At 40.5% G+C, this 25,361-nt stretch overlaps 1 protein-coding gene across 1 annotated transcript in view; it reads left to right on the top strand.

Moving 5' to 3' along the window:
- The first annotated feature begins 1,623 nt into the window (after positions 1-1,623).
- Positions 1,624-25,361, top strand: part of EXOC6 (exocyst complex component 6) — a 176,851-nt gene continuing 153,113 nt past the window's right edge. Inside the window, 1 exon segment of the mRNA XM_005890631.3 lies at positions 1,624-1,765. Coding sequence (XP_005890693.2) covers positions 1,665-1,765 — 101 coding nt within the window. The 5' untranslated portion in view covers positions 1,624-1,664.

Genomic DNA, 25,361 nt, shown 5'->3' with positions numbered 1-25,361 from the left:
TTCCACAATCTAATCCTTGGAATCTGTAAATATATTACCTTACATGACAAAAGGGATATTGCAGGTATGACTAATGTTAAGACCTTGAGATAGAAGATTCTCCAGAATTACAGTTGTGTCGAACCTAATGCCATGGGTCCTTAAAAGCAGAAAATCTTTTCTGGCCTAGGTCAGAGTCAGAGGGAAATATGACTATAGGAAAATGGTCAGAGAGATGCAAAATTTCTGACTTGAAGGACTGAGGAAGGGGGCCATGAGCCAAAGAATGTGGGCGGCCTCTGGAAGCTGAAATACATAAGCAAATAAATTCTCCCCTAGTGCCTCTGGAAAGAACACTGTTGTGCTGACACCTTATTTTTAGCCCAGTGAGACCCGTATTGGATTTCTAGCCTATAGAACCATAATAAATTTGAATTGTTTTAAGCTAAGTTTGTGATAATTTGTTACAGCAGTCATAGAAAGCTAACACAACATGGGACAGCAAAATGAGGTCATGACATGAGGAAAATGACTACCATGGTCATTTTCAGATGGGGAAACTTAACTATAAAGGGACTAGGTTCTGACAATGTCACCCAGCTGTAGAGTGAACGACTAGGGGATTAAATTGAGCACACCCGTCTTCGGAAGTCATGCTTTTAACTGTTCGGCAGGATTTTTGTAGGAGGAGGATGGAAGTAGTAAAAGCTTCTAGAAAAAGTTCTCTGGAGTGAGTTACACAGCTGTATAATAAAGAGCTTGGTTGACTCAAAGGGACATGCTGAGCTCTGGATTAACGGAGACCAGAATAGTTGTCCCTCAGGGCTAGGTTATGTACTCTCTTTCTGGTTAATCTTCCTCAGTCGCTGATTTGATCATGACAAACTGGTTTACTCAGCAGTCCCATAAACAAGACTCTTCCAAGCACCTGCTTGTCCTTCCCATCTCTCTGAAGCCCACTTCTCTCAAGGGCTTCCCCACTTCATCCCAGCCACAGCAACTTGGGGGCACTTGGGTTCAAGGACTTTGGCATGAAATCACACACTGCACTGGGTCTTTCTTGTATCTTTGCCATAAAATGTCTTCGTTTTACGTCATTTACTTTTTCTGGCGCTTATAATTTATTTCCAAGTAGACTGGCCTCTGTGAACTTTCCGCGGGGCAGGAACAGGAATCCACTCAGAGCGGTCGTCCTTGTTCGCCAGCTGGGTTCTTCTGGGTTCATTCCTAAAACAAATCTTACTCCCACATACCATTTTGCTTTTCTTGATTTTTCCTTTCTCTGACCCTCCACCACCCATGCCTCCTCGGTAAACATTCCCGTAGCCTTTATTGTCGACCTGCCTCATTACGAAATAATCCCAAGTGCTAGCACAGGGTCTGAACACAGAATACAGGGATCTATGCTTTTAAGCAGGGCCAATTACTAGACAGCAACTAGGGGGCCAGTACCGGGCGAGAGTTGGAGGTGGCCCGTTTCCACTCCGCACAGCGGCCGGCAGCACCTGGGCCTCCCCCAGGTGTGGGGACAGTGACCCGGTCGCGCGCCCGTGCGCGGCCTTCCACGCGCCCCAGCGCCGCCCGCCCCGCCCCTTTCCCCGCCTCCTCGCGCTCGCGCCACAGGTTGCTCGCCCCCGCGGTCTGCGCGGCGCCGCGCCTCGCCGGCTCCTCAGCTTCCAGCCAAGATGGCGGAGATCGGCGAAGGTCCGGGCACCGTCCCAGAGCATGAGCGGATCTTGCAGGAGATCCAGAGCACAGACACCGCCTGCGTGGGGCCCACCCTCCGGTAAAGCTCTCATCCTCTCGGGATCTCTGGCTGCCCTCTTCGGCCGCTCGTCAGGAGGCGGGCGAGTTTTCCGCCGTCGGCCGCGCGCGAAGCGGCCCGACAGGTGGTGCGCGAGGAGGCGGGCGGCCCGGCGGGGGCCGAGGCGCAGCGGGCCAGGACCTGAGCCCGGACCCGGGCGGGGCGGCACGGGCGAGTGCACCTGTCCGCGCGGCCCGCCTCAGCCGCGGGAGCTGTCACTGCGCAGCTGGAGGGTGTGGCTGCCACGATGCCTGTGACCCCGGGAGTCGAGGCACCGCCCCGTTTTCGACGCCCCGCCCCGCCCTGCCCCGGCCGGGGCCTGGGGTCTCGAGAACGCGCTTGGGGCTTCCCGGCTCGCGCGACGCTCCGGGGCTGAGGGCGGCTCCGCCTCGGGCGTGCCCGGGACGAAGGTGAAGTGCCGGCAGACGGCAGGACAGAGGTGCCGACTCGCGCGCAGGTGGAAACGCTGGCGCGCTGGGCTGCTGAGGGCGTGGGAGAATTGAAATTGAGCGGGAGTCGCCGGCACCATTCTCTATACTCCTGCGCCGCCAGAGTGGGCGAGGAGGGAGCGTGGGCGGGAGGGGAGGGGCTGGCGCTCAGGAACGCGCTGATGTGACTGATCGTGACCGTGCGCTCGCCCGGCAAGCCTCTCTGGAGTCTGGGAAGCTTTTATTTATTTGCGAATGTTTAATTTTGCATGCATTTCCCCGTTCATTTTAAAAAGAATCTCCACCGTTTAAAAATAGTACAAGAACAATGACTATTCCAGACTATCTATTGCCCTAGTAAACCCAGGCACTCTAGTGATCCATTAGAGTGTTAGCCACTTTCTTCAAGATTGACTGCTCTTTAAATATAAGGCTTCATTTTTCGGTGTGATGATAATGAAATTATTATTCACTTAGGGAACTTGGGACTCACTGTGCTTTTGTCATTATGTGGACCTGTGGTTGTAGTGCAAAGTAAATCGACCTTGGCCTGAGACTACAGAGAACTGGATTCTTGGTTTACACTAGTCTTAGCACTGATGAAGTGTGCGGTCGTGGGCAAATCATTTAACTTCTCTGGACCTCGATTTTTTTATTTGTAGACAGGGGAGGGGTACGTGTTTAGATACCCAGAAAGCCCGGGAATTCAGAGACCTTGCCTATTTGTTCACTCCTGTATGCCTAAGCATGTAGTAGGTACATGATATATTTTTGTCACATGAAGGTCCCTCTATGATATAAATATGATTAGTGCATTTCCTTAATTTTTCAGTATAACACTTTTTATAAAAACTGCATTTGCTAATGAAAGTTGAACTCATACATTTAAAGGAAGCTTTGTTTTCCTCACTGCATGGTGAAACTGAAGGAGTATAGTGTGTGGTATAGTTATTACAACAGTCCATTTTTGAAAATAGTATTGATTAGGAAAGAGGTGCTTCTTCTTGAGAAAATGTACTAGGCGGGATCATTGAAAGCAGGTGAAATTAATTTAGAAGAAAAATTTTAACTACAGCTGACTTGAACAATATGGATTTGAACTGTGTGAATTCATTTATACCTGTAATTTTTTTAAATTTTATTTTCTTTTTAAACTTTACATAATTGTATTAGTTTTGCCAAATATCAAAATGAATCCGCCACAGGTATACGTGTGTTCCCCATCCTGAACCCTCCTCCCTCCTCCCTCCCCATACCATCCCTCTGGGTCGTCCTGGTGCACTAGCCACAAGCATCCAGTATCGGGCATCGAACCTGGACTCGCATCTCGTTTCTTACATATACAGTGGTAAAGAATCTGCCTGCCAATGCAGGAGACGCAAGAGACTCGGTTGAGGAAGATCCTGTGTCTAAATGATCCCCGAGAAGGAAATGACAGCACACTCCAGTATTCTTGCTTGGGAAATCCCGTGGACAGAGGAGCCTGGTGGGCTACAGTCTATGGGGTCACAAAAGAGTCAGACACAACTTAGTGACTAAACAGCAACAACTGTGCGAACTTCTGTACTCTCACCGCTGGGGGAGGATTTGGGGGCCCGGTTGACCCCTGGTGTGGGGAACTAAGATCCGGAAAGCCTCGTGGCTCGGCCAAATAGAAAAAAATACATACTTAACGTATTTTTGTGATACTACAGGATCCGCAGTTGGTTGCGTCTGGAAATGCCGAACCTGGGGTATAGAAGAACCCATTGTATGGACCATAAGTTATATGTGGATTTTTCACTTCATGAAAGGTCCTCGGCCCGATCCCCTCGTTGTTTCAGGGTCAACTGTACACTGAGATTTTTGTAACACAAATAGAATATATGTATTGGTGGTGGTATCATTCTGTTTCGCTGGTGACATTTGTATCACCTACTCACTTTGTTGAAACCCACACCCTTTTCTTTAGTGAACTACACTGACTCATACTTACTCTATATATACTCTTGTCATCTCTCATTTGCAAGCAGGCCCTGCACACACCCGTGGAAGGCACTGCTAGCAGTCCTTTCTCTTGAACAGAGTTTAAGCCAATGCTTTTTTATTCCTGAGGTTTCACTGAGTGAAATGCTAACACTAAAATTAAAAAAAAAAACTTATTATGGGAAAATTTAAATGTTTCAAGAAGGTAAAAAAAAAAAAGAAAAATGTAGGGAATTCCATGGTGGTCTGGTGCTTAGGACTGTGTGCTTTCACTGCTGGGCCAGGTTCAGTCCCTGGTCAGGGAACTTAGACCCTGCAAGCCTCTAAGTGCAGCCAAAAATAAAAATAAAAGTAAAAAATAAAGATTAAAAAGACTGACCATACGACGTGTTGGTGAAGTTGTGAAACAACTCGCATTCTGTGTATACTGCAGTGGGAATATCATAGATGCTGTTTTTCAGGTTGAGTTTATTCCCTTCTAGTTTGTCAAGTGTTTTTACTATGAAGGAGTGTTGAATTTTTCTGATGCTTTTTCTGCACCCATTGAGATGATCATGTGGATTTTGTTCCTTATCGTATCACAGTGGTGTTTTATATTAATTGATTTTCAGATATAAATCAACCTTGCATTTTTGGAATTAATCCCACTTGGTCATAGTGTATAATCATTTTTTATATGTTCAGTTCAGTCACTCAGTCGTGTCCGACTCTTTGTGACCCCATGAATCACAGCACGCCAGGCCTCCCTGTCCATCACCAACTCCCGGAGTTTACTCAAACTCATATCCATTGAGTTGGTGATGCCATCCAGCCATCTCATCCTCTGTCATCCCCTTCTGCCCCCAATACCTCCCAGGATCAGGGTCTTTTCCAATGAGTCAACTCTTTGCATGAGGTGGCCAAAGTATTGTAGTTTCAGCTTTAGCATCAGTCCTTCCAATGAACACCCAGGACTGATTTCCTTTAGAATGGACTGGTTGGATCTCCTTGCAGTCCAAGGGACTCTCAAGAGTCTTCTCAGATTCCATTTGTTAGTATCTTGTTTAGGATTTTTGCATGTATATTCGTAAGAGCTATTTGTCTTTTATTTTCTGGTGACGTCTTTGGTTTTGGTATGAGAGTAATACCTTATTATTGGTTAGTGTTCCTCAATTGAGATGAATGTATTTTTATTTCTCTATTTACGTGGTGTACCATATTTATGTATATATGTGTGTAATGTTGAATCACTCTTACATTCCTGTAATAAATCCCATATGGTCATGGAGTATAATCTTTTTAACATGTTGGATTCAGCTTGCTAATATTTTATTGAGTGTTTTTACATCTGTATTCACAGGGGATATTGGTACCTAGTTTTCTTTTTTTGTGATGTCTTTAGCTGGCTTTGATAGAGTAAAGCTGGCCTGATAGAATGAGTGAGGAGTGTCCCTATTCTCCCACTTTTTGGAAGACTTTGTGTAGGAATAGTGTTAATTTTTCTTTAAATAGATGGTAGAATTTGTCACTAAAACCATCTAGCTTTTCTTTCTTGGAAGGTTTCTGATTATTGATCAGTCTCTTGTTATAACAAGTCTGTTTTGATTTTCTATTCTTACTGCATCAGTTTTGGTAGTTTGTGTCATTTTAGAAATTTGTACATTTTGTCTAGGTTATCAGGTTGTTAGTATAAAATGGTTCATGTGTGTGTGTGCTCAGTCTGAGTCTTTTGTGACCCCATGGACTGTAGCCCACCAGTCTCCTCTGTCCATGGGATTTCCCAGGCAAGAATACTGAAGTGGGTTGCCATTTCCTTCTCCAGGAGATCTTCCTGACTCAGGGGTCAAATCCACATTTCTTGCTTGCCAGGGAGATTCTTTAACACTGAGCCACCTAGGAATCACAGAATTGTTCATAGCATCCCCTTATAACCTTTTTTATTTCTGTAAGACTGGTGGTACTGACTTTTCTTTTACTCTTTTCTATTAATTTTTTTTGGCTGTGAGAGACTTAGTTGTGGCATATGGAATCTAGTTCCCTGACTAGGGACTGAACCTGGGCCTCTTGCATTGGGAATCAGAGTCTTAACCACTGGACCATCAGGAAAGTCCCTCTTTTACTCTTGATTTTAGTAATTTGTGTCTCTCTTTTTCTTAGTCAGTCCAGCTAAAAGTTTGTCAATTTTATAAACTTTAACATGATCTCATAAGTTTTGGTATTGTGTGTTTTCGTTTTTATTCATTTCAAAGTATTTTTTAAATTTCCTTTGTGATTTGTTCTTTGAGTCATTGGTTATTTATGTATGTATGTATTTAAGTATGTTGTTAAATTTCAACATATTTGTGAATTTCTCAAATGCCTTTCTGTTACTAATGCGTAATTTCATTGTATTTGGTCAGAGATCATATCTTGTATGATTTCAATCCTTTTAAATTCTCTGAGGCTTGTTTTACGGCCTAACGTGGTCTGTCCTGGAGAATGTTACATGTTCACTTCAGAAGAATGTGTATACTGATGTTATTGGGTGGAAGATGCTATAGATGTCTTTTAGGTCTCATTAGGTTATAGTTGTTCAGGTCTTCTACTTTCCTTTTGATCGTCTACTTGTTGTTCTGCCCATTATTGGGCAATGGGTAGTTTTTGCTTCATGTATTTTGGGCTCTGTTTTTAGGTGCATGTGTTTGCTCAGTGTGTCTGACTCTTTGTGCTCCTTTGGACTGTAGCCCACCAGGCTCCTCTGTCCATGGGGATTTTCACACAAGAATATTGGAGTAGGTTGCCATTTCCTTCCTCAGGGGAACTTCCCTACCCAGGGATCATACCTGCATCTCCTGAGTCTCCTGCATTGCAGGTAGATTCTTTACTGCTGAGGCATTGGGGAAGCCCATAAATGTGTATTTGTTGTTGTTCAGTCGCCCATTTGTGTCTGATGCTTCGAGGACTGCAGCATGCCAGGCTTCCCTGTTCTTCACCATCTCCCTGAGCTTGCTCAAACTCGTATCCATTGAGTCAGTGATACCATCCAACCATCTCATCCTCTGTTGCCCCCTTCTCCTCCTGCCTTCAGTCTTTCCCAGCGCCAGGGTCTTTTCTAAGGAGTCAGTTCTTTGCGTGAGGTGGCCAAGTATTGGATCTTCAGCTTTAGCATCAGTCCTTCTAATGAATATTCAGAGTTTCTTTCCTTCAGGATTGACTGGTTTGATCTCCTTGCAGTCCAGGGGACTCACAAGGGTGTTCTTCAACACCACAGTTCAAAGGTATCAGTTCTTCAATGCTCAGTCTTCTTTATGGTCCAACTGTCACATCCATACATGACTACTGGAAAAACCATAGCCTTGACTAGACAGACCTTTGTTGACAAAGTAATGTCTCTGCTTTTTAATATGCTGTCTAGGTTTGTCATAACTTTTCTTTCAAGGAGAAAGTGTCTTAATTTCGTGGCTGCAGTCACCATTCAGAGTGATTTTGGAGCCCAAGAAAATAAAGTGTGTCACTGTTTCCATTATTTCCCCATCTATTTGCCATGTAGTGATGGGACTGGATGCCATGATCTTAGTTTTTTTAATGTTTAGTTTTAAGCCAACTTTTTCACTCTCCTCTTTCATCAAGAGGCTCTTTAGCTCCTCTTTGCTTTCTGCCATGGGTTGGTATCATCTGCATATCTGAGGTTATTGATATTTCTCCTGGCAATCTTGATTCAGCTTGTGCTTTATCCAGCCCGGCATTTCACATGATGTATTCTGCATATAAGTTAAATAAGCAGGGTGACAATATACACTCTTGATGTACTCCTTTCCTAGCTTGGAACCAGTTCATTGTTCCATGTCTGTTCCATGTCTAATTGTTACTTCTTGATCTGCATACAGGTTACTCAGGAGGCAGGTCAGGTGGTCTGGTATTCCCATCTCTTTAAGAATTTTATACAGTTTGTTGTGATTCACACAGTCAAAGGATTTAGCATAGTCAATGAAGTAGATGTTTTTCTGGAATTCCCTTGCTTTTTCTATAATCCAGCGGATGTTGGCAATTTGATCTCTGGTTCCTCTGCCTTTTCTAAATCCAGAGTGAACATCTGGAAGTTCTTTGTTCACATACTGTTAAAGCCTAGCTTGGAGAATTTTGAGCATTACTTTACTAGCGTGTGAGATGAGTGCAATTGTGTGGTAGTTTGAGCATTCTTTGGCATTGCCTTTCTTTGGGATTGGAATGAAAACAGACCTTTTCCAGTCCTGTGGCCACTGCTGAGTTTTTCAAATTTGGTGGCATATTGAGTGCATCACTTTCACAGCATCATCTTTTAGGATTTGAAATAGCCCAACTGGAATTCCATCACCTCCACTAGCTTTGTTCATAGTGATACTTGTTATATATTTTTGATTGATTGACTGTTTTACATTATAAAATGTTCCTCTTTATCTCTACACTTATTTTATTTTTTTAATTGCTTTTTAAAGTCTGTATTGAATTTGTTACAGTGTTTCTTCTGTTTTTTTTATGTTTTGTTTTTTTTGGCCCTGAGGCATGTGGGATTTTAGCTACCAGACCAGGGATTGAACCCTCACCCCCTGCATTGGAAGGTGAAGTCTTAACCAGTGGACAACCAGGAAAGTCTTCTAGACTTGTTTTTAGGTTTGTTTTGTCTGATATTAGTAAATCTACTCTAGCTTTCTTTTGGTTGCTCTTTGTATGGTATGTCTCTTTTTATCTTTTTACTTTCAACCTATTTTTGTCCTTGAATCCAAAGTATATCTCCCGTAGATAGTATATTGTTGGAGCATGTTGTTTATCCAGTTTCATAACCTGACTTTTTAAAAATATAACTGTATTTATTTTATTATTTTTGACTGCTGGATCTTCGTTGCCCCACAGGCTTTTCTCTAGCTGTGGCAAGTGAGGGCTCCTCTCTAGTTGTAAGTGTGCAGCCGCTCACTGTGGTGGCTTCTCTTGTTGCAGAGCACAGGCTCTAGGGCGTGTGTGGGCTCAGCAGTTGCAGTTCTGGGCTCTAGAGCACAGGCTCCGTGGTTGTGGCACATGGGCATAGTTGCTCCACAGCACGTAGGATCTTCCTGGGTTAGGGATTGAACCCATGTCTCCTGCATTGGCAGGTGGATTCTTTATCACTGAATTACCAAGGAAGCCCATAATCTCTAACTTTTGTCTGTACTATTTCATCTATTCATGTTGAATGTTAATATTTATATAGTTGGATTTGTATCTGTCATTTTACTTTTTGTTTACTGTATGTCTTGTTTTTTTTTTTTTGCTCCTCTGTTCCTTTTTTTCTACTTTTTGTTAAGTGAATATTTTATAGTGTAATATTTTAGTTACTTTAATGATTTTTTCCAGTATTTAAAAAATTGATTTCTTAGTGGTTGCTCTCAGAATCAGTTTCAGATTAATTCTAAATTAATTACAGTGAGATTCAGAAATATTCTATATAGAAGGCCTTCTTCAATGAACAATGAGTAAAAATAGAGGAAAACAATAGAAGAGGAAAGACCAGAGATCCTTTCAGGAAAATTGGAAATACCAAGGGAACATTTCATGTAAAGATGGGCACAATAAAGGACAGAGACGGTTGAGACCTAGTAGAAACAGAAGAGATCAAGAAGAGATGGAAAGAATACACAGAGGAACTGTACAAAAAAGATCTTAATGAACCAGATAACTGTGATGGTATGGTCAGTCACCCAGAGCCAGACATTCTGAAGTGTGGAGTCACGTGGGCCTTAGGAAGCATTACTATCAATAAAACTAGTGGATGCAATGGAATTTCAGTGGAGCTATTCAAAACTCTAAAAGATGATGCTGTCAAAGTGTTGCACTCAATATGTCAGCAAATCTGGAAGACCCAGCAGTGGCCACAGGACTGGAAAAAGTCAATTCTCATCCCAGTTCCCAATAAAGCATTACTTAAGGATGTTCAAACCATCAGACAGTTGCACTTGTCTTCCATGCTAGTAAAGTCATGCTTAAAATCTTGCCTGCTAGGCTTCAGCACTATATGAACCGAGAACCTTGAGATGGCCCATCTGGGTTTAGAAAAGGCAGAGGAACCAGAGATCAAATTGCCAACACTTTCTGGATCACAGAAAGCAATGGAATTCCAGAAGAACATCTACCTCTGTTTCAGTTATGCTAAAACCTTTGACCGTGTGGATCATAACAAACTGTGGAAAGCTCTTAAAGAGATGGGTATATAGACCATCTTACCTGCCTCCTGAGAAATCTGTATGTGGGTCAGGAAGCAACAGTTAGAACCCTGTATGGAACAACTGATTGGTTCAGGACTGAGAAAGGAGTATGATAGGGCTATCTGTTGTCACCCTGTTTGTTTAACTTATACACTGAACACATCATGAGAAATGCCAGACTGGGTGAGTTATAAGCTGGAATCAAGATATGCGGGAGAAGCATCAACAACCTCAGATATGTGGATGATACCACTCTGTTGACAGAAAGTGGAGAGGATCTAAAGAACCTCTTGATGAGAATGAAGGAGGAGAGTGAAAAAGGCAACTTAAAACCAAATATTAAAAAACTAAGATCATGGCAGCTGGCCCCATTACTTCATGGCAAATGGAAGGGGAAAAGGTGGAAGCAGTGACAGATTTCCTCTTCTGGGGGTCTAAAATCACTGCAGATGGTGACTACAGCCATGAAATCAGAAGATGATTGCTTCTTGGCAGGAAGGCCGTGACACACCTAGACAGTGTGTTGAAAAGCAGAGACATCACTCTGCTGACAAAGGTCCATATAGTCAAGGCTATGGTCTTCTTAGTAGACATGTACAGGTGTGAGAGCTGGATTGTAAAGATGGTACAGCGCCAAAGAATTGATGCCTTTGAACTATGGTGCTGAGAGTGCCTTGACAGCAGGAAGATCAAACCAGTCAGTCAGTCTTAAAAAAAATCAACCCTGAATACTCATTGGAAGGACTGATACTGAAGCTGAAGCTCCAGTATTTTGGTCACCTGATGCGGACAGCTGACTCATTGGAAAAGTCCCTGATGCTGGGAAAGACTGAGGGAAGAAGAAGAGGGCGTCAGAGGAAAAGATGTGACTGGATGGCCTCATTGATGTAATGGACATGAACTTGGGCAAACTCCAGGCGATGGTGAGGGACAGGGAAGCCTGGCCTGCTGCGTCCATGGAGTCACAAAGAGTCGGGCACAACTGGGTGACTGAACAGTAACAACATAGCTCTAGTCCCTCTTTTGTGCTATTATTATTATATCTTACATCTATAAATGTTACAAATCCAACAATACATTGTTATAATTCTTACTACATGTAGTTTTTTATTTTCCAAAGAAGCTGAGGGAAGGAGAGCAAGTATATTTATAGAGTTTGTTATGTTAGCCTTATTTACCATTTATAAATCTCTTCATTTGATGCTGAGTTTTTGGAATCAAGGTATGCAGGAGAAGCATATTCCAGTACAGCTTTTTCTTATTCCAGTACAGCTTTGCTCCCACATTTGTGCTGTTATTTTCAAATATATTTCTATAGTTGAAATATATATTGTTGTCAGTACAGTTATGTACATGTTGTCTTCTGCACTTGCTTTTTAAATCAGTAAAGGAAGAAAGATGCATTTATACTGTCTTAAAAAAAAATCTTGTATTTGACTGTGGCAGGTCTTACTTGCCCTGACATGTGAAATCTTCACTTGTGGCATGTAGGATCTAGTTTCCTGACTAGGGATAGAACCTGGGCCCCCTCCACTGTGAAAAGTGGAGTCTTAGCCACTGGACCACCAGGGAAGTCACTGTAGTGTCTTTATAGTTCCATAGTTATCCTTACCGGTGTTTGTGTGTGTGTGTTCACATTGCCATCTGGGCATGCTCTTTGGAGGACTTCCATTCATATTTCTTTTAGGACTGGTCTGCTGTTAATAATTCTCTAAGCTTTTGTTTATCTGCAAGTGTCCTTATTTTACCGTCATTTTTCTAGAGAGAGCTTTGTTACAAGACTCTTGGTTGGCAGTTTTTTCTTTTAGCACTTTGAATGTATCATCCCATTGCCTTTTGGCCTGCGTTTTTGCTGATAATAAGTCAGCTGTTAATCTCAGTGGGATCCCCTTGTGTGTGGTTTCCCCCCATCCCACCCCCTTGTTGCTTTCAAGATTTTCCTTTTGTCTTTCATTATTTTACTGTGTTGTGTCTGGGAATGGATTTCTTTGTGTTTATTCTTCTTGTAGTTTATTGATTATCTTGAATGTTTAAATTAATGTTTTTCATCAAATTAGGGAAATTTTAACCATTGTTTTTTTAAATATTCTTTCTTCTTTCTCTACTTTGGTACTCCCATCACGTGTATGTTGGTGTGCTTAGTGGTGTTCACATTTTCCTGAAGCTCTGTACATTTCCTTCATGCTTTTTTCTCTCTTGTTTGGATTACATTTTTCTGTTGCTCTGTGTTTAAGTAGTCTGTCCTCTGTCAATTTATATCTGCTGCTGAGATCCTTTGATGAGTTTTCGTTTCTGTTGTTGACTTTTCAACTGCAGAATTCCAACTTCGTTGTTTTTATAATTTCTCTGTCTGTGTCACAAATATTTTATTAGACACTGCCATCATACCTTCTTTCACTGCTTTGAGCATGGTGTTCTTTAGTTCTGTGAACATAGTACTTTGAAGTCTTTGTTAACTCCTCCAGCTAGGCCCTCTCATAGGGCCTGTTTCTTTTCCTGTGTGTAGGTCAGAGTCTCCTATTTCTTTGCCTATCTCATAATTTGTTGTTGTGGTTGAAAACTGGAAAATTCAGACAGTATAGACAGTATATTGTATTAACTCTGGATACTTAAACCCACTACCACCCTACCACCCTCTGGGGCTTATTTTTGTGCTTGTTAATTAATGGCTTGGCTGTACTGTTTTAATAAAGTGTATTTATTTTCCTCACAATGTGAAGTCTCTGCTGTGGCTCCTCAGAGGGCACAGTCTTGGCACATAGTCACTCTGGAATGACAGTGTTTTTAGCAAAATTCTCATTGTCTCTTTTCCCTGATCTCTCTGTTAAGTTGTCTGCCTATCTTGGTATCACACTCAGATATTAGACTCCAGTAATTGCTGACTGGTTGCTTTATTGTTTTCAACAATATCCAGGGGCATAAGTTGTTTCACAATCTGATTTAGTTAAATTTGGTCCCTTTTCCAGTGGTAGATTTTTCCCCCCTTTATGCAAGTGATTTGTTGAGGCAGTATGTTTGGGTGAAACTTGCAGGAGTGAGGAAAGTAGGATAGGGAAGAGATCAGTAAATCTGTGGGTTCAGCTTACGTGTAGCCTCAGCCTGATTCCAGGAGAAGCTCTGGAGTTAGAATGATATCACAAAGTTGTTGCACTCTGAGGCACTGAAGCTGAACTTTTACTCCCACCTCCAGCAATCTTTCATTGGCTACAGGCTGCCCCAAGAGTGTGTGTGCTGGCAGCGGGGACATACCTTCCCAGGCGTTATTGGGCAGAGTGCCTCCCGCTTGCAGGAGAAGTGCCTCCCTCTTCTCCAGAGAAGAGGGTAGCTATGAGCCCTTAGCTGCTGGGAGGTGAATAGCACCACCAGGGATCTACTATACACTCCAGCAGCTAGAACACATTAGATCACACTTAGTAAATTTGAAGGAATAAATGGACAAAATTTTCATTTATCTTTCTATTTCATGAGCTTCCCTTGTGGCCCAGCTGGTAAAGAATCTACCTGTAATGTGGGAGACCTAGGTTTGATCCCTGGGTTAGGAAGATCCCCTGGAGGAGGGAAAGGCTACCCACTCCAGTATTCTGGCCTGGGGAGTTTCTTAATGATTTTTCTAGTGAATTAAATCCCCTGATCTCCCCAGTCTTGACTTTTAAATGTTACTTAAAAATTGTGGTAAAATATATGTAACATAAAATTTATCTTTTTAAATGTACAATTCATGTCATAAAGTACATTGACATTGCTCTGCAACCATCACCACCATTCATCTCCAGAACTTTTTCATCTTTCCAAACTGAAACTGTACACGTTTAAATGGTAACTCCCCATTGTCCCTTCCTACCTGCCCCTTGTAGCTACCATCATACTTTCTAGAATATGATTGCTTTAGATACCTCATATAAGTGGAATCATAATTGTTCTTCTGTGACTGGCTTGTCTCACTTAACGTTATGTCATCAAGGTCCATGCATGCATGTTGTAGCTGTGTCAGAATTTCCTTCCTTTTCGAGGCTGGATAATGTTTCATTGTATTTATATATACTACTTTTTGTTCAACCATTATTTGTTTGCTCAGATCGCTTCCAACTTTTGACTGTTATGAATGCTGCTGTGAACATGATGTACAAATATGTGTTTGAGTACAGTGTTAGTTTTTCAGGCCAGTCTCTGAGGTTTGTTCTGATCACAGGAGGACTCTTCACATTTTCTGTGGTTCTTCTTGGTAAACTGACTGATTATATAACCTCTCCTTATTCACCAGCGAGGAGGGCACAGTTCTTGAGGTGCTATGTTCCCCCTTTGCCTGGCAAAGTAATAAAGCCATTCTTTCTCTTTCTCCTGGCTACAAGATGAAGGTGAAAGTTGCTCACTGTGTCTCTGCGACCCCATGGCCTGTAGAGTCCATGGAATTCTCCAGGCCAGAATACTGGCGTGGGTAGCCTTACCCTTCACCACAGGATCTTCCCAACCCAGGGATCAAACCCAGTTCTCCTGCATTGCAGGTGGATTCTTTACCAGCTGAGCCACCAGTGAAGCCCACAAGATGAAATAGAGCTTACCTGTAACAAGGCTAGTCTAAAAGGCAGAATCTCAATTAACATTGTGTCACAGGCAGAGCCTGAGGCAATAGGGAAGGATTCCCTGGCTTAGGGAAGGAACCCTTCCCTGGTGGCTCAGAGGATAAAGCATCTGCCTGCCATGCGGGAGACCTGGGTTTGATCCCTGGATTGGGAAGATCCCCTGGAGAAGGAAATGGCAACCCACTCCAGTATTCTTGCCTGGAGAATCCCATGGACAGAGGGCTACAGTCCACGGGGTCGCAAAGAGTTGGACACGACTGAGGGACTTCTCTTTCTTTCTTTCTTTTACCTGGTTTTGTTCATGTGAGCTCTGTAGTGGTAAAGAACCTGCCTGCCAGGCAAGTCTTGGGTTTATCCCTGGGTTGGGAAGATCCCCTGGAGGAGGGCATTGCAACCCAGGCCAGTATTCTTGCCTGGAGAATCCCACGGACAGAGGAGCCTGGTGGGCTATAGTCCAGAGGGTCACAAAGAATTAGACACAACTGAAGTGACTTAGCACAACTAGTCAAAAGTACTGATACACATATATCAACAAGCAAACGTTAAACCATATAGCTCAGTGTCTCTTGCATTTAGAATTGTTTGATTTTTAAGTGCCTGCTTTAAGCCAATTAAACAGAGCTGTTTTACAAATTAATGTAAATGCAACAGTGTCCAAAGGCAAAGACACATTCTGAGACATACATATATCCAAACAGACACAAGGCTTCCCTGGTGGCTCAGTCTGTAAAGAACCCGCCTGCAGTGCAAGAGATCACCTGCAATGCAGGAGACCTGAGTTCGATTGCTGGGTTGGGAAGAATCCCTCTGAGAAGAAAATGGCAACCCACTCCAGTATTCTTGCCTGGAAAATCCCATGGACAGAAGAACCCAGCAGTCTACATCCATGGGGGCACAAGAGTTGGACACAACTTAGAGACTAAACTACTATCACCCAAACATACAAATCGTGAAATCTCATGGCTTCATTTCCCAGACTTAGTCATGAGTCAGTAATCACAGTATAAAACTCACTAGTTTATAGTAACAGTTGGAATAAGTAAAAAATTTTAAAGCCTTCTTTTCTTGTTTTTTTTTTTTCCCCTTCTCAATTTCAGGAATTAGAGATGGTCTAAATAAGTGACCCTGAGAGCCGTGGTCTTGAGGCACAGGGGGAGAAAAGCATTTTCTCTTAGTCGGACAGTTTCCAAAAAGTTTTAATTTATATTCTTTGGAGTCTAAAGAATATTGTGGCCACACAGTCAAAAGTCATTTTTCATTTTCTTTGGTCATAGTTTTGAAGTAGGAGGGAAGGAGGCGGGACACAGCTTTTGAAAGCATGACATAGCCCAAGGATACAACATAAGCTGATTAGAATCAAAGGGGTCCAAGATGGTAGACAAGTCACTTTGACTAGACCTTGATCCTCAATTAGCAAGCTAAATGACAGACCCAGAGGTGCCATGACAGTTCTAGTTTAGTTCAGTTCAGTTCAGTCGGTCAGTCATGTCCGACTCTTTGCAACCCCATGAATCGCAGCACCCCAGGCCTCCCTGTCCATCACCATCTCCAGGAGTTCACTCAAACTCACGTCCATCGAGTTGGCGATGCCATCCAGCCATCTCATCCTCTGTCGTCCCCTCTTCCTCCTGCCCCCAATCCCTCCCAGCACCAGAGTCTTTTCCAATGAGTCAACTCTTCGCATGAGGTGGCCAAAGTACTGGAGTTTCAGCTTTAGCATCATTCTTTCCAAAGAACACCCAGGACTGATCTTCTTTAGAATGGACTGGTTGGATCTCCTTGCAGTCCAAGGGACTCTCAAGAGTTGTCCAACACCACAGTTCAAAAGCATCAATTTTTCGGTGCTCAGCCTTCTTCACAGTCCAACTCTCACATCCATACATGACCACAGGAAAAACCATAGCCTTGACTAGACGGACCTTTGTTGGCAAAGTAATGTCTCTGCTTTTGAATATGCTATCTAGGTTGGTCATAACTTTTCTTCCAAGGAGTAAGCGTCTTTTAATTTCATGGCTGCAGTCACCATCTGCAGTGATTTTGGAGCCCCAAAAAATAAAGTCTGACACTGTTTCCACTGTTTCCCCGTCTATTTGCCAAGAAGTGATGGGACCAGATGCCATGATCTTCGTTTTCTGAATGTTGAGCTTTAAGACAACTTTTTCACTCTCCACTTTCACTTTCATCAAGAGGCTTTTTAGTTCCTCTTCACTTTCTGCCATAAGGGTGGTGTCATCTGCATATCTGAGGTTATTGATATTTCTCCCGGCAATCTTGATTCCAGCTTGTGCTTCTTGCAGCCCAGCGTTTCTCATGATGTACTCTGCATAGAAGTTAAATAAGCAGGATGACAGTTCTAGGGCACCATCAAAAGACCAGAAGATGGGTGGTGGCCCAGTGCCTGGAAATCTCCACCCCTTCCCTAAAATAGTTTGACTAATCCTCCCGCTCAACGTTGCTGTTGTTCATTAGCTCTGTCGTGGACTGCAGCACACCAGGCTTCCCTGTCCTTCACCATCTCCCAGAGGTTGCTCAAACTCGTGTCCGTTGAGTCAGTGATATCATCTAACCATCTCATCCTCTGTCGTCCCCCTTCTTCTCCTGCCTTCAATTTTTCCCAGCATCAGGGTCTTTTCTAATGAGTTGCCTCTTTGCATCAGGTGGCCAAAGTATTGGAGCATCAATCCTTCCAGTGAATATTCAGGGTTGATCTCCTTCAGAATGGACTGGTTGGATATGCTTGCAGTCCAAGGGACTCTCAAGAGTCTTCCCCAGCACCACAGTTCAAAAGCATCAATTCTTTGGCATTCAGCCTTCTTTATGGTCCAACTCTCATATCTGTACATAACTATTAGAAAAATAGCAGCTTTGACTCGTAGTACAGACCTTTGTTGGCAAAGTGATGTCTCTGCTTTTTAATATATGCTGTCCAGGTTTGTCATAGCCTTCCCTGGTGGCTCAGTGGAAAAACTCCACCTGCCAAGCAAGAGATGTTGGTTTGAATCTGGGAAATCCCATGGATAGAGGGACCTCGCAGGCCACAGTCTATGGGAACATGAAGAGCTGGACACGACTTGGCGACTAAACAAAAACATAGATGTGCCATAGCTTTCCTTCCGAGGAGCAAGCGTCTTTTAATTTCATGGCTGTAGTTTCTGTCCGCAGCGATTTTGGAGCCCAAGAAAATAATATCTGTCAACGCTTCATACTTTTTCCTCTTCTCTTTGCCATGAACTGAAGGGACCCGATGCCATGGTCTGTAGAGAAGAAAATGAGACCAAATTCAGAGAAACAGGGAGTCAGTCAAGTTACATGTATGTTGCCACTTGGGTTTTCCTCCTAGGAGACCTTTAAAAACGAAAGCAGGAGGACTTCCCTGGAGGTCCAGTGGTTAAAAATCTGCTTTGCAATGCAGGGGATGCCAGTTCAGTGATCCCTCATGCCATGGGGCAGTGAAGAGCCTGAGTTCTGCAACCAGGACCCAGTGCAGCCAAAATAAATAAATATCTAAAAAGAAAAAGGAAGAGTTCCCTGGTGGCCTAGTAGTTAGAATTCTGCACTTTCACTGCAAAATCAATCCCTGGTTGTGGAACCAAAAAACAAAAACAAAAACAAAAACCTCACATAGAGGTGAAGATCTCTGGCAATGCAGTTTCCTGTTTCTGCCCGGTGAGTCCACTGGGAATTTTGATGAACTCTCCAAAACTATAACAAGATAATTTTAAAAAATGATAAAATTATGCCCCGCATGCAGATAGTGAAAGAAAGAAAGAAAGTGAAGTTGCTCAGTCATGTCTGACTCTTTGCAACCCCATGGACTGTAGCCTTCCAGGCTCCTCTGTCCATGGGATTTTCCAGGCAAGAATACTGGAGTGGGTTGCCATTTCCTTCTCCAGGAGATCTTCCCAATCCAGGGATTGAACCTGGGTCTCTTGCATTGTAGGCAGACGCTTTACCATCTGAGCCACCAGGGAAGTCATACAGGTAGTAAATTAATGCATTCCAAAGATTTTATTTAACTTATTAAATAATGAGGGAACCAGTAATATGTTACAAATGTTTCAAAGGCAATGGCAAAAGAATGATATTGGCCTATGAGAATGCTGAAATAGATTTATCAATAGGCATATAATTGGTCAGTATCTACAGGGCAATAATAATTGCATTCCACTGATAAAAGTGTGTTACATTTCTATGGGCAAAAGTAACTTGCATCACTATCAGTTTCCAGCAATTTACAGAAATGTAAAATAATTCAAAGACAGTGAAAGCCACAGATAATCTAGAAGGGTGTGCTGGATGAAACATTTAGTGATTGTTTTCTATTATTCAAAATATTTCAAAATTTTCAAAATTATTCAAAATATTTTCCAATTCTTGCCACTAGTTGGAAATATTTTTAAGTTTTCTCTTTTACTATGCTAATGTCTTTTTTTTTGCCATGCAAAAGTTTTTATGAAAATAAAATTCATCAATCTTTCCTTTTTGCTTGAAAGTTTTCCATGATACTAGGTTATAGGGAAATCCACTCATGTTTTCTTTTGGTGATTGTATGATTTTATTTTTTACTTTCACATTTCTGATCCTTTTTGAATTTTCCTGGAGTATGATGTGCCTTTGTCTTTTTTTTAATATTGGAAACCAGCTAGCTATCTTAACACTTCTTATTGAAAAGTATATCTTTTTCACATTGATTTCAGATGCCGCTGGTATCATTTACTAAATTTTTATATGTAGTGGGTCTATCTCAGATTTTTTTTATCCTGTTCGTTGTCTACATGTTTCTTCATGTGCTGTATACCATTATAACATTAATATGCTTGAATTTATTAATGCGTTGTTTTTGAAATAGTCTTGTCTTCATAGAATAAATCACATTTGTGTCTTAGTGAATTGCTCTCTTAGTGTGCTGTTGAATTCTGTTTGTGCGTATGCTTTTCAAGATTTTTTTTTTTTTGCACTGATATTCGTAAGTGAGATGGTCTAGTTTTTTTGGTGCGGTTTCCCCACTCCGGTACTCTTGGCCTGGAAAATCCCATGGGCGGAGAAGCCTGGTGGGCTACAGTCCATGGGGTTGCAAAGAGTGGGACACGACTGAGCAACTTGACTTTCACTTTTCCTCACGTCATTGAATCAATGTTGTGCTCATCTCATTAAATAAAATTAGAAGTTTTCTTTCTTTTTCTGTGCTTTAGAATAGTATAATTAGCATTGATTATTATTTAATCTTTAAAGGTTTGTTAGAATTACATGATGAAATCAACTGGGTCTGGTGCCTCTTTTTTTTCCTTGTATGAGCATCTTAACTCATTTCTCTTGTTTTTTCTGTTACAGTTGGTTTTGTGTTACACTTTGTCTAGAGAGTCAGTAAGTTGTATTCTTTTGAATTATCCATCTCTTCAAATTTATTTGAGTAGAGTTGTGTAATGTAGTCTCATGTTAAAATCTCCTTCAGTTTTTGATGGCTTGTTTTACCCCCCTTGTCAGTTCTCATTTAGAATACAGTATTTGTGATTTCACTCATTTTTTTCCTCGATTAGGTTTGTTAGTAGTTGATATATTTTGTTGACTTAAAAAAAGAAAAATCTGTCTCAGGATTTATTCAGTCCAGTAGTTTATTTTCTAAGTCATTCCTTTCTGCCTTTATATGTAATGATTTATTTCTTCTGATTTATTTTGTTCTTTTTTTAGCTTTTTGTGTTTTGTACTTGATTCATTTATTTTGTTTTATTGAGATAATTATTTAATGCTATTCATTTTTCTCTGGTGACTGATCTAGCTGTATTTCATATATTCTGATATTTTTTCCTCATTGCTATTTTAAAGAAATTCTGCTTTATTTTTATATTTTCAGTTTGATCCAACAGCTTTTTTAATAGTATGTTTTAAAAAAATTTCCAGATGTGAAGTCTTTTTTATTTAAAAAAAAAAGGCTTTTAATTTTATTTCACTACAGTTAGGTAAATCTGTTTTCACTAATCCTATTCTTTGGAATTCATTGAGGTTTTACTATTTGTGGCTTAATATATGGTTAGTTTTCATGAGTGTTTCGTGTACTCTTAAATATAAAGCATATTCTTTTTTATATTTGAGTTCTCATTTTTACACAGACTATTAAATAGGTCGGTTCTATCTTCTTTCTTTCTTGAACTGAGAGAGGTGTGTTACTGTCCCATTTTATTAATTTGTTACTCTCACTTCTTATATCTCTTAGAGTTTCTGTTTTATGAACATTTGTTGCTAAAGTTTTGGGTATTATGTTTTGGGTATAATATATGTTATATCTAGATCTTGAACTGTAGTTTTTAGCATAGAGTATACAGGTTATAAGAATAAAGCTCAGTTTATTTTCTGTTTTGTTTTCCATGATGAATGGTGGTTTTTGTTTTGTTTTTGGCTGTTTTGCTGAGAAGTCAGTCTTAAGAGAATTTCGCCTTAATCATAGATTAAAACTGCTGTAAAGAACTTTGGTAGCATATATAGATGAGAGATCTTAGGTTATTAGGCAAACTGCACTTTAGATCTGCTATAGACAGTTTGATATTTTTGTTGAATTTTCTAAATTTTTCTAGGGAAATAGTCTACCTCTGCATACATTAATCTGCTTACTTGCTTAAGCTTTTTGAATTAAATTACTTAGCAATTCAGTTTGTTACCCTAGAGGAGAAATTTAATTTATATGTATCAGGTGTTTTCCATTTCTCATCTTTAGCTTTTTACCAAGTAGCACAAAAGTCAACAGGAAGAGACATCTTGGTCAGGAGTGTAAAAACAGGAAGGAGGAAGTCTATTGCAAATCTGTGTTAGCTGATTATCAATTCAGATTTCACCATAAAGGATGTCCATTAACGATCATCGTTGTGCTGTGTTGTTAACCAGAATTTCAGTGAGTTGTTAATGTCAGTATTACAGAATGTCAGTCCTAGTTATAGGAAGTAATGTTAACGAACAGACTGCACTAGGCCCTTTCCTAAGCATGGAAACAGGATACTATTAGTGAGAGCAAGTTCGAGAAATTGCACATAGAGGAAAACAAGGCAAGTAAAATATAACATCAAAAATATAGAGAAAATCATCTTTATTTTTTGCCTGTGTTTGATCTTGATGCTTTGATTGGTTGTATGATCCTTTAAGATGTGAGTGTGTCCTTTTTTTAAAAAAATTAGGATATGTCAGCTCTGTCATTTAAAATATTGTTTGACAGAATACTTTCAACTGAATTAAAGGAAGCACCTGGACATTATTTACTAAAGTGTTCTAAGAGCACATGTAGCAAACTAGATAAAATATTTAATGGGAAAAGTGAATATTTTGTGAACAAGAAATCTTTTTTAGCATTCTTTGGTGAAAGAAGTTAAATTCTGTTTATATATTTCTATGTTTATACACTCCTGGAGTTGCTAAAAGTTCTGTTACTCTGTAGCTACAAGATACCTACTTGATTTAGATACCCAACAGTGGTATTTTAGGATATTTAACTTATCCTGAGTTCTTTACTTGGCCATGTAATATTGTGGAAGTTTTAAAGAAATTAAAAGTGTTGTATAAAAGCTAGATGGCATTATATTATTATTGTTTTTTATTATTACTCTAGAGGCCTGTTTGACATTTTCTTTTCCACAAACATCTGTTTACTTAAACTGCGCCTTTATTTCTGAATTATTTTGAAAGCATTTTATATATCATGGCACAAATAGAAAGTTAGAATGAGGGTTGAGATGACTGTTATTGTGGTATGCCTGTAACCTATTCATTTGGAAAGACATGCTCTAATATGTTAGTCAGATAAGGGGGTTTGTCAACTCCTCGTAACTGTAAGAAGTTGTGTGTGTAGGTGTGTGCCTGCATGTATGTCTTTGTTAAGGATTTTTTGTTTTAGTTTTAAGTACCAAACCAACTTGAATTAACTTAAGAAAAAAAATAGAAAGTTACTGGGTATCCCACAGAAATACTTCTCACAAGACTGGAACAAAGAAGTAAAAGACCATATTTCTTTCTGTTTCTCCATGCTTCACTCTGTCTTCCTTACTCTCTGAGGTCTGGCCTTCTCTGCTTCTCTTTGCCCTTGAGGAGGATGACCACATACAGCTTCCGTACGTCATAAGCTGACTGTTTCTGAATTCTGCTTCAGAATTCCTGAAAAAATGTGTCTGACTGAACTAACTCAGTCAGTTCACCTCTGGTGCAGTGCAGTGTGATGAGAAGAGGTTGTACTGCTCGTCCAGCCTTGCGGATGGTCAGTAGTTTTCAGAGACAAAGAATACATGCAGTTGTGTTTGTGCACTTTTCTAGGAGAAGATCTGTAACTTTTATTAAAATCAGAGAAGGGTCTTGTTACTTCCAGACCCCTGCCTAGAGAAAAATTACTAACTACTCCTAAGAGTTAGAATAGAATTCCCACCGTTTTCAGCAGGTATCCTTTGTATCAGTTAAACTGTTTGTCTTTTTCACAAGGCTGTTTTTTTTCCTGGCTGTGTCTATCATGATTGAATTCCTTCCTCCTTATTTCTCCACTTACTCAATTTCCTACCTATCACGGAATTCCCTTCTTAGGTCATATTGCCTTTATGAAATCTTGGCATCTCAGAGCACTGCATTCTATGTGGAGGTATATAACTACACACACACACACACACACACACACACACACACACACACATATATGTATATTTTCTGTGTCTGAATTCTTATAGCATGGATTTTTAAGAATGCTACACAGTGTTATTTAGTTGTATGTCTTAATATGTATATTTTATTTCTTTCTTGTATGGCTGTGTTGCACAGCTTTCAAGATCTTAGTTCCCCAACCAGGGGCTGAATCTGGGCCATCTAGTCAAAAGTATTCAGCCCTAACCGCTGGACCATAGGGAATTCCCTGTATACTTTAAGTAAATGTCTTAAATGTAGGCCTAATCTAATAGTCGGTGAGGCCTATTATTGTCATGCATCCCTGATTAGTTCCAACTCTGTTACATAGCATAATGCCATGGGTACAATAGACTCTCAGTAAATACTTTTTGCATTGAATTAATGAAAAACAAGAACCTTCATTATAGAAAACTTGAATATATAGAATAGGAGAAAAAAATCACTTTTTCCCTACTGCTTAAGGATAATCAAAACTCTAGTCATTTTTAATATTAGAAACAACATGCTACTTGTTGAATATTTATTGGTTATGATATTCAACATTTTAAATGTTGAATTTTATTAAATGTTTGAAAATGAAGTTTAATTCTCTGTTTGATTGTCTTCTAATTGTTGCACATTTAGGTGGTTCTTATTTTTTTGTGAAATAAAATAATTTCTTAGGATCTTTGTTCCTGGAAGTGAAAATAATCAAGTAGTAAATAATAGGTAATAGGGCTTCCCATATGGCTCAGTGGTAAAGAATCCACCTGCCAGTAAAGGAGATGCAGGGGATACAGATTCTATCCCTGGGTCAGGAAGATCTCTGGAGTAGGAAATGACAACTTGTTCCAGTATTCTTGCCTGGAAAACACGACTGAATGACTGAGCGCACAACTGAATGACTAAGCACACAGACACACACAAATAATAGGTAACATTTTTTAATATTTACTATATGCCACTGTTTAAAAAACTTGTTTATGTTATTTCATTTAATCTTCATAAGAAGCAAATGAGGTACCCATTTTGCAGATGAAGAAACTGAGGTAGAGATAGATTAGGTCATTTACTCTAGGTACTTAGTAAGTGGTGAGCTAGATATAGAACATAGGCTATTTGGCTTCTGAGCCTTTGCCTTCTGGCTTAGATTATCAAATAATGAAAGCTGCAATATAAAAACAATTAAATTTTAACTAAAAAATGTTTAGAAGGGAAGAAGGGAAAAAAGGGAAGAAGGTTTATATTAAGATTGGAAACAGTAAGGAATGTGACCAGAACTATACTCAGGAAGGGAGGATCCTCTATCTTAAACTTGTACTGGGTCAGATATAGGTTCTTTATTCCTCTGTGTTCCAAAATACAGGCCTCCAGTAGCTTTAGTTAAGACCAGTTTCTGGTTTGTTCTCTCTAGGACTGGAAACCACTTGATGCAAGAAAGATTACTGACCTTTTTACCCTTATCAGGCCCTTTTTCAGTTCTGAATGATGAAAAAACAAGACACCATCTTTCTCTGCCTTCTCTTTTTTCATCATTTCTATCCTCATTCATTCATTCCTGTAGTAAAAAGAACATAAATCAGGTTTGTTTTTAGCCTTTCTTAGTAGAAGGGCTGGTTCTTTTCAGTTTGGTAGACCAGGCCTAATAGAATCCATGCATAATGGTTTGTTTGTTGTTTTGTTTTCTGTTTTTGCATGCCTGGATGTGAACGCAGGCAACTATTCTTTGTGTGATTTGTGAAGAGAGTGTGTGTATGTATTGTTGTTGTTTGAGTATAGCCAACTTCATTTTAAAGGAGCTTAATTT

Source organism: Bos mutus, chromosome 26 (assembly GCF_027580195.1).
Source record: "Bos mutus isolate GX-2022 chromosome 26, NWIPB_WYAK_1.1, whole genome shotgun sequence".
In the NCBI taxonomy this organism is placed as follows: Eukaryota; Metazoa; Chordata; class Mammalia; order Artiodactyla; family Bovidae; genus Bos; species Bos mutus.
This window is presented reverse-complemented; position numbering and strand designations above follow the sequence as displayed.